The sequence below is a fragment of the Tachyglossus aculeatus genome, chromosome 19 (genome assembly GCF_015852505.1).
Source record: "Tachyglossus aculeatus isolate mTacAcu1 chromosome 19, mTacAcu1.pri, whole genome shotgun sequence".
NCBI classification, from domain to species: Eukaryota; Metazoa; Chordata; class Mammalia; order Monotremata; family Tachyglossidae; genus Tachyglossus; species Tachyglossus aculeatus.
In genome coordinates, this window is record NC_052084.1 from 388447 (window position 1) to 402228 (window position 13782).

At 54.8% G+C, this 13782-nt stretch overlaps 1 protein-coding gene across 1 annotated transcript in view; it reads left to right on the forward strand.

Moving 5' to 3' along the window:
* The window catches only part of NUP133 (nucleoporin 133), a 29879-nt gene extending 19206 nt beyond the window's left edge, over positions 1-10673 (forward strand). Inside the window, exons 18-28 of the mRNA XM_038761386.1 lie at positions 482-604; positions 1299-1398; positions 2687-2938; positions 3382-3515; positions 5046-5204; positions 5549-5684; positions 6069-6187; positions 7762-7842; positions 8010-8074; positions 9525-9613; positions 10392-10673. Coding sequence (XP_038617314.1) covers positions 482-604; positions 1299-1398; positions 2687-2938; positions 3382-3515; positions 5046-5204; positions 5549-5684; positions 6069-6187; positions 7762-7842; positions 8010-8074; positions 9525-9613; positions 10392-10528 — 1395 coding nt within the window. The 3' untranslated portion in view covers positions 10529-10673. The remainder of the gene's footprint in view (positions 1-481; positions 605-1298; positions 1399-2686; positions 2939-3381; positions 3516-5045; positions 5205-5548; positions 5685-6068; positions 6188-7761; positions 7843-8009; positions 8075-9524; positions 9614-10391) is intronic.
* The last annotated feature ends 3109 nt before the right edge of the window (positions 10674-13782 follow it).

A 13782-nucleotide genomic window follows, 5' to 3' on the forward strand; every position in this document is an offset into this window, starting at 1 on the left:
TGAAAGTGATTATGGGACCCGAGAGGACTGATCCCTGTGCCGGCCCGGGACAGGAGAGGAATGTGGACAGGGGCCCTGGGAGGATAGGCCTAGGCCGCTGAGCCGGGGGTGCTCTGTCTCACCACCGCAGCTGTGCCCGCTGGCCCTGTGAGAGATGTGGGAGGAACCCGTGCTTCCCCGCTACCCTGCGGCTTTACGGGGCCTCCGTTCCTTTTTCCCCGGACTTCTCAGAAAGTCCTCCGGTGGTCTGGCAGCTGCTTCCGATGTTAAAACGATCCCGGACAGAGGTTAAAACGTGCGCCCTTCTGAGACCGCCGTTTGACTCTTGCCTCTGAGGGGGAAAGGAGAAATGAGCGATGGGGGGTGACTGCCTGAGCGTCTGAGAAACGCCCGCCGGTTTTTGTCGGGTTGTTGCCGTGGCCCTGGCTGAGGTGGTGGAGTTGCCTCCCCGGGCCCATGTCCACCCCGAGCATCCTTTCAGGTGTCCCAGGTAGACACCATCTTCGAATGCCTCCTGGAAGAGGAAGAGCGAGTGCTCAAGGAAACACCCATGGAGTCTGCAGAGTGGGCCCAGCTGGTGGTCAGCGTGAACAGTATCCTCAAGGTATGAGCCCTCCTCATCACCAGCAAGCCCCCTTTCCCCAGACCCAGTCAGACAGATGACCTGGGTTCTAATCCCGGCTCTGGCATTTGCCTGCCGTGTGACATTGGGCAAGCAACTGAACTTCTCTGGACATCAGTTACCCTGTCTGTAAAATGAGGATTTAAACTGTGAGCCCCACGTGGGACACGGACTGCTGTCCAACCTGAGTAGCCTGTACCCACCCCAGCGCTTAGTATAGTGCCTGACAGCACTTAACAAGTACCCTTGGGCGGGGGGCCAAAGCCCAGGAGAGTAGGCCTTCTGTTGTGTGGATGTGTTGGGGGTGAGGACTTATTGTCCGGGTGGCAGGGGCGGAGATTTCTAACCTCAGAACCATTTGTGCCAATAGAATAACTTAAAGTCCGTGACCTTTCCTAAATTGACAAATTCCAAAGTTTTCTCGTCTCCATAGATAGCTGGCCATTTCACTTGGGGTTTCCCGTTCAATCTCCACTTCTGTCGGCCTATTCCCCTTTTAGAAAATGAAATACTAAACCCAACAGTAGTTCAGTATTCAGGGCGGGGAGAGAGAGAGAGAGAGAGGCCCGTCTTCAGCCTGAGCAGATAATTCCCCCACCGCCCACCCCCAGGATGTGGCTCGTCCTGGGATGCTTAGTGTCTCCCCGGGGTCCATGGCGCTTCCCGTGTTTTCCAGGATATGCTCCATGCAGCCAGCCAGTATCGCCACAGTCGGAGTTCCTTGTACACGGGGGACGTGCCGGCCGACAAAGAGCCCGAGTATGTCCCTTGGACAGGTAAGAGAGAGCGAGCCGGTTGGTCGGCAAACTTCCCCAAATCCCGGAGGCTCCTAGAAGAGGTTTGCAGATTTGGCCTGAGTCACCCTATCAATCAATCAATCAATCAATCATATTTATTGAGCGCTTACTATGTGCAGAGTACTGTACTAAGCGCTTGGGAAGTACAAATTGGCAACACATAGAGACAGTCCCTACCCAGCAGTGGGCTCACAGTCTAAAAGGGGGAGACAGAGAACAGAACCAAACATACCAACAAAATAAAATAAAATAGGATAGAAATGTACAAGTAAAATAAATAAATAAATAGAGTAATAAATATGTATTTTGTTTAACCCTAGAGTTGCCCCCACCACACCGCGGGCCAAGCGGGCACTGGGGTGGGATTCGGACCGCTCCCTTGGCTTAGAACTCCAGGGCTGGTCCGCTGGGGGCCTGTAAGGAAAGGGCCGCTGCTGCTGGGAGCAATCCATCTGTCTGTCTGTCAGTAGTTGAACTGACAGCTTCTAGATTGTGAGCCCTTCGTTGGGTAGGGACTGTCTCTATATGTTGCCAACTTGTACTTCCCAAGCCCTCAGTACAGTGCTCTGCCCACAGTAAGCGCTCAATAAATACGATTGAATGAATGAATGAGAGCCTACTCTGTTCTGAACGCTTGATCCCTGCCTTCCAAGGAATCCCTGCCAGGCATAGTTGGGGAGACAGCCACTAAATGCAGCTCCAGATGGGAGGAGGAAGGAAAGTGGGTACTGTAGGGACAGGTGTGGGGTACCTCAGGGCCCTGGGTGGCTGCGAGCACAGAAGTATGAATTGAGCGCTCACGTGGGAATTTGGGGGATAAGACCAGGGGAGGGGAGAAATGAATCAGGAAAAGGCTGCTTGGAAGAGATGGGGTGTCGGGAGACTTTGGAGGTGGGGAGTGCTGAGGTCTGGAGGAAGACATGAGCCAGAGTCTAGACTATGGGTTGGCTCTGCTGGACGTGGGCCTGTCGTCCACCCAGCTGGACCGGCAGCTCCAGAGGCTGACCTCTCAGTCCGGTCCCATCCAGGCCCCGGGCCCGCCCCAGTGGAGTGGAAGTCGGGGCAGGGACAGGAATATTTCCCCTGGCTCTAATGACCCTGAGGTTTCTCCTCAGGTCACCCGCGGATGGAGGGAGGGGTCTTCTTGTGTTCGGAGCCAGGGCAGGATCAGGGGAGACGACGGGACAAACGGCCAGGGGGTGGTTCTCTGAGGGGATGCTGCTTCCTAGCGCCGGGGTTCACCTGACCAAACTGTGTTTCTTCCCAGCGTCCAGCGGCCCCTCTGGGGTCCGCACAGCAATAATCCGCCAGCACGAGATTGTCCTGAAGGGCGTCTATCCTCAGGTGGACAGCAACCTGCGTGGCATGCTGACCGAGCAGCTGGTGGCCCTGATAGACTCCGTCCTGGACGGCTACGTCGCCCAGCTCAAGTCGGTGGACGGGCCCGGCAACCGGGAGCGATACAGCACTCTGGAAATGGAGTATACCCAGAGACGGTCGGACCTCTTGTCTCCTCTGCGTGAGTGTCCGCGTCCGAGCCTGGTGCTTGGCTCTTCCGGCCGGGGGCGGCGAGGTGCCCGGTGTCTCCTTAACCTGGCCGGGCAGGTCACTTGAGGAGATCTGAAAATCCAACGGTATTTGCTGGGCACCTGGTGTGTGTGTGGCACGCTGTGCTGGGCACCCGCTGTGGGGCCTGGGCCCCGTGCCAGGTGACAATCCAAAGTCAACACGAGACTGATCCCCTCGGCCCCTAATTTGGAATAAACTCTGAGCCGCGGTACTCCGCGCCTGAAATGAAACCCAGAAATTTGCCAGTCAGGCGGGGGAGCCGCGAAGTGGGCAGGATGGCCGCCTAAAATGACTGGAGTGATTCCCCCCCTTCCAGTAGAGTGTCAGTTTCGTGTCGGGTCTCTTGTCCCAGGCCCTCACCTCGCTCGCTGTCTTCCGCTCTGCATTTCCTAGTTCACCTGGGGCAGCACCAGTGGGCCGCCTCTCTGGCCGAGAAGTACTGTGACTTCGATATCTTGGTCCAGTTGTGTGAACAGACCGACAACCAGACCAGATTGCAGCGTTACATGACCCAGTTTGCCGACCAGGTAACCACACACCGGTTCCCGCGCTGGGGAGGAGGCCCTCGTGAATTCCAGGATCCGAGCCTCCATCCCGCCCCGTCCCGATGGAGAGGGCTGCTGCTTTTGGCCGTGGAGGACACAGACGGAGACATGGGGAAAGGTTTTTCACTTTCTGGCCCCTCACCGGAAACAGGCCTGTGGCGTGGCTTAGTGGAGACCACGAGCCTGGGAAGTCCAAAGGACCTAGATTCTAATCCTGTCTCTACCACGTGACCTTGGGCAACTTAACTTCTTTGGGCTTCAGTTACCTCACCTGTAAAACGGGGATTACGAGTGTGAAACCCGTGTGAAACAGGCACTACGTACAGCCCGATTAAATTGTATCTACCCCAGCAGTTAAAACAGTGCTTGGCACATAGTAAGAGCTTTCCAAGTACCTCCATCATCATTATTATTATCATTATCATTGGAATCTCCTCTTCATCTGGTCTGTCGGGAGCTAGAGAGACTGTCATCTGAAGCCCAGGAGGACTCAGTTTGGCCCTGGACAATGGCCACACACTCAGGCTTCAGTTGGAGTTCTGGGAAATGATTTCATGAGAAGAGCTTTCAGCTTTCTCTAGAAACCAGAATTCTGGGGGTCTCAGGGGTCACCTGACATCAAGCCTCCCATTCCTCTCACTCTTCCCCTCCCCGTACTCACACCAACACATCTCTTGGAGCCAAGTAGCCGCCTCAACTGGTTACCTACAAGCCACCTCCTGCTGCCCCTCTGAGCCCGGGCTTGGTCTCTCTGCCCCCGTGCTGCCATGGTCCGTGCCCATGGCTGGCCTCCGGGTCTGGGGACCCTCTGGCAGAGGGCTTCACCCTTTGACTGGGTCCACTAGTCAGTCAAATTTACTGAGCGAGACTGATTGTGTGCAGAGTCTTCTACTACAAGCTTGAGCGAATACCATATAACAATATGACAGGCATTCCGTGCCCCCAACAAATGGGACAGGAGGGAATTCCCTGGCCGTGCAGGCAAGCTCCCGGCTCCCACCCCAGGCAGCGGAGGCCTGGAAAGACGGTTGGGTCCCCGAGGATATCGGGAAAGGGGGGACGCCTCCGGACGCGGACCGAAAAGATTCCTTGAGACTTGTGGGAGGAGAAAGGGCCGGATGTTGTTTGATTTGACAATCTCAGTCAAGCCCGTGTCTGGCTTCGCAGCTTAAATAAATGAGGTCATCATCATCATCAATCGTATTTATTGAGCGCTTACTATGTGCAGAGCACTGTACTAAGCGCTTGGGAAGTACAAATTGGCAACATATAGAGACAGTCCCTACCCAACAGTGGGCTCACAGTCTAAAAGGGGGAGACAGAGAACAAAACCAAACATACTAACAAAATAAAATAAATAGAATAGATATGTACAAATAAAATAAATAAATAAATAGAGTAAAAAATATGAGGTGCCAGGGTGTGGGGAGTGGGGTAGTTGGGGAGCCCTACAGTCTGGTGGGCGGGCGGTTGGTGGTGAGCGCTCTCTCAGCTGGGTGGGGGGCACTGTAGAATTTTTCAGACTTCCTCTTCCGCTGGTACCTGGAGAAAGGCAAGCGAGGCAAGCTGCTGTCTCAGCCGGTCGCACAGCACGGACAGCTGGCGAGCTTCCTGCAGGCCCACGACCATCTGAGCTGGCTCCATGAAATCCACAGTCAGGACCTGGAAAAGGTGAGGGGCCCTGGCCGGCCGCATCATCAGTCAGTCGGCCAACAACGTCGACTGGGCGTGGGGCGCCCTTACCGAGCGCTTGGTTGGTAGACACAATTCCTGCCCTCATAGAGCTTACAGTCTGGCCGGGGAGACAGGAGGGAGCGATTAGATATAAAGAAATGTGTGTCGGTGCTAGTGGGTATGAAGAGGAGATGGGGGTGAGTGCCCAACTGCTTGTGTCTGGCTTCACAGTGGGAGGCGGATAATAGGATGAGGAGTCCTTGGTCCCAGTCCCCATGGCGGTGGTGACAGCCGCAGCAGCAACAACAGCCCAATCTTCTGGTTCTCTCCCGCTTCCCCAGGCCCATGCGACACTTCAGGGTCTGGCCAACACCGAGACGCGCTACTTTGCAAAGAAGAAGACCCTCCTCGGCCTGAGCAAGCTAGTGGCCTTGGCCTCTGACTTCCCAGAGGATGTTCTGCAGGAAAAGATAGAAGGTAAGAGGGGGGAGGGCAGGAAGGCCGCGAGGGAGGTGTCCCGATTGGTCAGCCTGTTGCCGAGTGAAAAGTCCTTGGGTGAGAGGCGAGAATGACCCACGCTCAGGGGCCTGGGTTCCCCGGGCCCGCCCCACCGTCATCACCCCTTCAGCTAAGCAGGGGAGGCGAGGAGAAATGTCTCTTGGGGGCTCCCAGAATAGTCAGCCGGTGGCCGGCCCCAGGGGTTTGGCCCTCTGCGGGAAAAGCGCTGAGCAGGCCGGAGCCTACACTGGGGTCAGGTGGGGTGGGTGCCAGTTATCGGAGGTTCTCAGCGGAGGGCCCGCTCCGGGTTCAGGGGTGACCTTTGGCCCCGGACGTAACCGGCATATCTTCTTTGGCCCACAGAGATGTGCGAGCAGGAACGCTTCCTGCTGCACCAGGAGACCCTCCCTGAGCAGCTCCTGGCTGAGAAGCAGATGACCCTCAACACGATGCCCGTCCTCACCGCCCCCCAGCTCATCGGCGTACGTGCTCGCTCTTCACCCCGTTCCGGGCCCTCGGGGTCCTCTCCGGTGGAGGGCGGGAGCAGAGAGCGGAAAGGGGGGGACGCCGCCCTCGGGCCCCGGCTGGGGCTAAAGCAGGCCGTCTCTGCCGTGGCCGGCGAAAGAGTAAACGGCCCCTGCTCCTGGTGGCTCCACTCGGGGTTGGGAGCCGGGGGGAGTCTCGCTCAATGGATCCTTCAGACCGCTCCCAGGATCCCGTTCCCCTGTTTGGAACCTGGCCCTCGGGCATCCCCCTTCTCCCCGTATCCCCCCAGCTCCACCTCCCGCCCCTCAGCCCCCACCGCCCCCCTGTCACCCTGGGACCTGCCGCCTAAGAAGGTTCCCCTTGCTGGGCATTTGGCAGAGGCGAGAGGAACTAGAAGGAAGTGGGGATGGGAGTGCCGGGGGGGCGGGGGTGCTTAATTATAGTCTCTCAAGTATGCGGCGGCTCCCTGGATTAGCGCCCGCAGGAACAGCTGCCGTCTCTAGGATGGGGCCGGGGGCGGGCCCGGTGGCGGGGGGTCAGACCGAGCACGCGGGGCTGGGGAGGGCACTCCTCAGCCTGGCAGGTGGGTCTCCTCTCCCCTGGGGGGGCTTTGTGTGCCACGGGTCAAGCAGCGAGTCGCTTGCGGCCCCCTCCCTGGCTGAGAGCTTCGGGGGGGAGTACAGTAGAGTTTGCAGGCAGGCAGTCAGTCGTATTTATTGAGCGCTTACTGTGAGCAAAGCAATGTACAGTCCCTGTCCTCGAGCTCACGATCTAGTGGAGAAGAGAGACTCATTAATCCATTTCAGGTGGAGGGGCTGGAGTATTAAGGGAAGCAGCGCGGCTCAGTGGGAAGAGCCTGGGCATTGGAGTCAGGGGTCGTGGGTTCAAATCCTGGCTCCGCCAATTGTCAGCTGGGTGACTGGGCAAGTCACTTAACTTCTCTGTGCTTGTTACCTCATCTGTAAAATGGGGATTAAGACTGTGAGCCCCCTGTGGGACAACCTGATCACCTTGTTACCTCCCCAGTGCTTAGAACAGTGCTTTGTGCATAGTAAGCACTTAATAAATCAATCAATCAATCAATCGTATTTATTGAGCGCTTACTATGTGCAGAGCACTGTACTAAGCGCTTGGGAAGTACAAATTGGCATCACAATTTGTGCCATCATTATTGTTATTAAGATGGGTACATAAGGGCTATAGAAGGCTATGATGTGTTATCGAGCGCTAACTGGGTGAAGAGCACTGTACTACCTCGTCCCCCTAATCCTCGCCTTCCTACTCCCTATTCTTCACCCTCCGGTTACCTTGTATCTATACCAGTGCTTAGTACAGAGCTTGACACATAGTGTTTAGCAAATAAAATGATCGTGATTATTACTAAGTGCTTGGGCGAGTACTGAGTTGGTAGACCCATTTCCTGCCCACAACAAGCTTAGAGTCTAAGACGATCGCTCATCCAGCTCACCATCTCCTTTTTCTGTGACTTCTGGCTGTGGTGGATTTTTCACAATGGAGGGTGGGGTGGGTGTGCTGACTGTAGACCTTCCCCTCCCCTCATCCCCCACAGCTGTACATATGTGATGAGAATACAAGAGCCAATGAATATGACTTCAAAAAAGCCCTAGACCTGCTGGAGTATATCAATGAGGTAGGTAAGGCCCTCGGACTAAGCCGCTTTATCTCGTAAGGAAAGATCTGATTTGCCACTGGGCAGTGACAGCTGTTTTGGGTGTGTGGTTTGGGGAAGGGAGGTCCACTTCCTGCCCGTCTCAGGAAGCCCCCATCTCAGTTTCTCTTCACTTCTCCTCTGTCCAGGAAGAAGACGTGGACATCAATGGCCTGAAGCTGAAAATCCTGTGCCGAGCTCTTCAGAGAGACACGTGAGTCCCAGCGGAAACCAAGGTTCTTTCTGGGGTTGGGTCTCGGGCTCTTCTATCAATCAATCAGTCAATCGTATTTATTGAGTGCTTACTGTGTGCAGAGCACTGTACTAAGCTCTTGGGAAGTACAAGTTGGCAAGAGGGCAGTTTCTACCCTGCATCCTGGCCACAAACAGTTCTGTGGAATCTATTCCCACCCCTGGTGATGCCAATTGTAAAGTCTCCCTCTCTAGAATGGGGCTTGCCTACAGAAAGCAGCCGTCCCTTCCCCAGAGTTGTACACAAAGACGAGGTGGAGCAGTTTGGAGACCAGGAGCAGAGGTCACAGGGTCCAGGGAGAGGCAGAGAGACAGAGGCAACCTTTGTTGCGATGAGGGTCTTGGGGACTTAGGTTTCTGTCTCCTTCCCGCAGCGCAAGGGAAGAGGGGCCGAGGGAGCATAAACCCGATGGGAGGAGCCTATGCCCAAAATCCCCGCTTTTCCCCTAACTGATCCATACCAGTTAGGGGAGTCTTGGTTTCCCCCGGGTTGCCGGCAGCCCCTCCTTAGGGATGGACGATTGTGGGATCCATGGCCCCGACTGGGGTTTGATCGCAGTCAGATTAGACGTCTCTCCAAGAAGAGGATTCTAAAGAGGCCGCACGGGCAAGACGGGGCTTCCCTCTTCTTCCTCCCCCTTTGGCAGCGCTTAGTACAGTGCCCAAGCACTTAGTACAGTGCTCAGCACACAGTAAGCGCTCAATAAATACGATTGATGATGATGGCAGGTGGTCGACTGGGATGAGGAGCGGAACCAGCCCTGCCCCCTGCCTCCGGGAACACCCTCACTCCGAGCACTCTGAGGTGCTCTTTCCCGAGTCTCCCCTTCCCGGCGTCTCCCACCGCGCTCGGGAACAGCGAGCCTGTCCGGGGGCTGGGTCTTCTCCCAAGGGCGAGCGGGACCCTGAAGCAGAGGGTTTGACCTGCCGCCGGCCTGGTTTGGAGGGTCAGGCAGGGAGGCGGGCAGGTGGCTTTTATGCAGCGTTTGCTAAATTCGGGCTGTGGAAGGGGCCGCCAGACTGGAAGCTCTTTCTGGGCAGCGAACGTTTCTGTTATATTGTTATCTTGCACCAAGCTCTTAGGACAGTGTTCTGCACCCAGTAAACGCTCAATAAATGCGATTGACTAACCGATTGATCGGGGTCCGGTCTCCACCAGGGCCGTAGCCGGTCGGCCGCCCGGCAAGGTTCAGGCGGCTGGGATGTGTCCCTGACACGCTCGGCTCTTTGGCCAGAAAGTGATGGGGGTCCCAGGGGCCATCACCCGGAGTGCAAGGTCTGCCCTTCAGGGGTGTGCCCTCCCCCTTCTCTTGGGCTGGCACAGCCACCTCTGCCACGGCACATTTTTTTGCCGGACGTCTGGGCCCGATCCGGGGCAGGCCGGCTGGTCCTCACGACATTCTGTCTCGCAGCTGGTCGAGTGCAGAGGGGAAAGATGATCCCATCGAGGCGTCAAAGGAAAGCATATTTGTGAAAATCCTACAGAAGCTTGTCAATGAAGGTAAGGGATTAGTGTGGTCGTGGGGTTTTAGTGAAGTCAGTGAATTTGAAGACCACCTTTAAGGATGTTTGCTAAGTAATGAAACTAACGCAGCAAAAGAAAATAGATGAAAGGCAAAGGAGGATGGTTTGAGGGGAAAACAATAAAGGGAGAGAGAGAGAGGCTGATAGCGGAGGGGCTGGGCCGCAGGAATGACTTCAAAATAGGGGATTCTGCCTCGTTTCAGACCTGGTGACCTAACTGTTGTTCACGCTAAGACTGAACCTTAAACACTGCTAGCTCTTACATGCGGGAGAGCATTTATAAACTGAAATGGGCCCGGTTAGGTCTGAGTGAAATATCTGATAAAAATTTACGAGTGAAACGGGCGTTTGTGTCAGAAAAAGGCATGCCAGGTAGGCTTAGGAAACCCCGACAGAAGAGAGGTCACAGCACTAGACTTGGCGCGCTGGAGAGAAATAGTCAGTCGAATTTATTGAGCCTTTACCGTGTGCGGAGCACTTTACTGAGCGCTTGGAAGAGTACAAAATAACAATAAATATACACATTCCCTGCCCACAATGAGCTTACAGTCTAGAGGATACCGGTAGGTAGGTCAGGGCGCAGCCGGGGAGGAGAGTGGGGCGGGGTCTGGGGCCTTGGGGGGTTGACTAAGGCAGGCCTGGTGCTCCCAGGAGAAAACTGAAACAGAAACCGTGGGGGGCCAGCTGGGGGCTGGGGCAGGGGGTTTTAGCATCCTCCATGTCATTTTCCGTGCTTTTGTTTTTCCTTTCCGAAGGGGTCCGACTCAGCGACTATTTACCAGAGGTGAAAGACTTGTTACAGGCGGACGAGCTTGGAAACCTCAAGTCCAACCCTTACTTTGAATTTGCACTGAAGGCAAATTATGAACTTTATGTCCAAGGGCAGATGTGACCTTTGTGTGTTTGAAAGCCATCTTGGAAAAAATGGAATCAGTATATTTTTTTTAAATGCGTTACGATCAACCTGACGGGTGGTCGTCGTCTTTGCGGTCGGCGGTGGTATTTTGTCTGGAGAAATGGACCTGGAAATCCCCGTGTGCCGTTGAAATTTTGAGTTTTTGTTTCCTTCCCCTTCTCTCTTCCTGGATCCCATTCTGAGAGCTGGGTCTGTCTCAACCCAATTGTCCTATGCCTATCCCAGCGCTCAGTACAGTGTCTGGCACATAGTAAGCGCTTAACAAATGCCACAGTATTATCACTTTATTCTCGCTGTGTCCACAGAGAATGACCAGGGGAAACTAAGCTCTCGGCCACTGCCATGAGGAGAATCAGCCCAGCTGCCCAGTGATGTGGCGGGGGGAGTGTTGTTAGGGGCCGAGGACTTAGGGGTTGGTGGGGGCCAGGATAGGAGGAAACGTGGCCCCTTTGGGATCCTGCGGAAATGGCGCCGATGGGTTTGACCATCATCTCTCCCAAGCTGTTAGAAATGAGGGACTGGGGCCCGGAGATGGATTTTGCGTCTTAGCGCTCCGTCTCGGGCGGTCCCAGGCTCCCTCCGCCTGCGCTGATTCCTCTGTTTTCCTTCCTCGGAGTCTGAGACGGGGATGATACCCGGGAGACCCGCGGGCATTCTGCTCTCCGGGGCCGGCGGGCGAGCGGGCAGCCGGGCGAGCGGTTCAAACACCTCCCCGCCGTGGGCGGCGTCGGCGGCGTCTCTCCCACACAGATGGCTTGACCGCTGGTGATTGGCCGAGGGGACCGGCGGGCCCAAGCTCTCAGCCTGGCCGGGTGCCCGCCCAAACAACTTGATCCCCCGGCTGAGAAGGTCATAAGTTAAATCGGTAGAGGAGAGTCCAGTTCCTAGTTTTAAAAAGTCCTGCCCATCATCCCTCCTCCTCCTCTCCCCCTGCCACCCCCTGCTACAGGTACCCAGGCTGAAGGGCTGAACTTGTTTGGAAGAATACAAGGGACAAATGATGTGACTGGGGTACTTATAAGGGGAAGGTGGCTCTGGCCTTCCCGGGGCAGTGGTGGGCACCGGTAGTCGGCAAGCTTCAGCTGAATGTTGGGGCTGGGGGCGTGGGGAGCTGCCATAATTGGAGAGTTGGGGATGCCTTTCCGCAGCATTCTGGCCCCGGCTTGAAATTGGCTGCGAGGTGTCGAATGACGGCGTTCGGCGTCTCTTTTGGATTTAACCGGGTAAGGGCCGTGTGACCAGTGGGTCCCTCCACCCCAACCAAGGGCACCCACCATGTACGGAGCGGGGAAACCTCGCCGGGTTCCGCAGACTTCTTATCGTCACGTTCGCAAAACGTCTAAAGCAAAATCGATCGTATCTATTGAGCCCTCACTGTGTGCGGAGAACGCTGAGCACCTGGGAGAGTACAACACAGCAAAGTGGGTAGATGTATTCCCTGCCTACAAAGAGCTTACAGTTTAGAGGAGGAGACGGACATTAATATAAAATAAATTACAGATATGTACACAAGTGCTACGAAGCTGAGGGTGGGGTGAATAAAGGGCACAAATCCAAGTGCAGAGGGGATGCAGAAAGGAGAGGGAGTAGGGGAAATAAGCTTAATCAGGGAAGGCCCCTTGGGGGAAGTGTGAATAGTACAGTGCTCTGCACACAGTAAGCGCTCAATAAATACGATTGAATTAAGCTTTTAAGGTGGGAAGAGTGGCGGTCTGTCGGGTATGTAGAGGGAGGGTATTCCAAGCCAGACAGGATGGGGGCAAGGGGTCAGTGGCAAAATAGATGAGGTCAAGGTACGGAGATTACATTCGTTTTAGGAGAGAAGTGAGTGTCCTGGGTAGTAGGAAAGCAAGGCGAGTTGCGGGGTCGGGGGAGCGGTGATTTGAGGGCTTTAAAACCACAAGTAAGGAGTTTCTGCTTCATGCGGAGGTGGCTGGGCAACCACTGGAGGTTCTCGAGTGGGGAAACATGGATTTAACTTTTTTTTAGAGAAATGACCCAGTTGTAATCATCATCGGTGGCATTTTTTAAATGCTTAGTATGTGCAGAGCACTGTACCAGGCACCAATATGACAGAGTTGGCAGAGAAATTCCACGCCCATGGTGAGCTTACCGTCTTAGAGGGGGAGACAGAAGTTAATAAAAGTAAATAATTAAAAATGTATAATTTAAAGATAGGCTCCTAAGTGCTGTGGGATCGAGGGTGAGGCAGATATCAAATAGCCAGAGGTCACAGATCTAAGTGCCTAAATGACACAGAAGGGAAAGGGAGCCAGGGGAAAGAGGACTTAATTAGGGAAGGCCTTTGGAGATGTGACCTTAATGTTTTGAGGCTGGGGAGAGTGGTGGCCTGGTGAACATCGAGGGGGAGTGGGGTCCAAGCCAAATACAGAACAAGTCAGTGAGATAGAAGAGGTGGGACAGAGTAAATAACCGGTGCTGGAGGATTGAAGTAGGTGGGTTGGGTTGTAGTAAATCAGTGAGGCGAGGTAGGAGGCGGTGACCTGATTGAGTGCTTTAAAGCTGATAAGGAGTTTCTGTTCGATGCAGAGGTGGATGGGAAATCATTGGAGGTTCTTGAATGGGGAGACATGGGCTGAACAGATTTTTAGAAAAATGACCCAGGTATCAGATTTGCTTGTCTCCACCCCAGCGCTTAGTACATTACCTGGCACTTAGCACTTAACAAATGGCATAATTATTATTATTACCGGTGAAGTTTGGACTGGAGTGGGGAGAGACAGGAGGCCCGGAGGCTGATGCGGTAATCAAGGCGGGAGAGGATAAGCGCTCGGATCATCGTGGTAGCAATTTCGATGGAGAGGAAAAGGCAGATTTTAGTGATGCTGTAAACGTTGAACCGACGGATTCGATGACAGATTAAATATGTGGGTAGAACGAGAGAGCTGAGTCCAGGGTAATGCCAAGGCTACAGGCCTGTGAGACAGGGAGGCTGGCGCCGAGCGCTCTGCACACAATAAACGCTCAATAAATACGATTGAATGAATGGTGCAGTCTACAGTGATGGGAAAGTCAGGGGGAGGACGGGGGAAGATGAGAAGTGCTGTTTTGGACGTGTTACGTCATTTGAAATGTCTCATCTGCACCTGATGGTACTGGGCCTGAGCCCCGGAAAGGAAAGAGGGGAAAGGGTGGGCCCGGAGCTTGTACTTGTGTCGGAAACCTGGTAGGGCTGATTGGGCGGTGGCTGGAAGGGGTTTGCCCCGTCC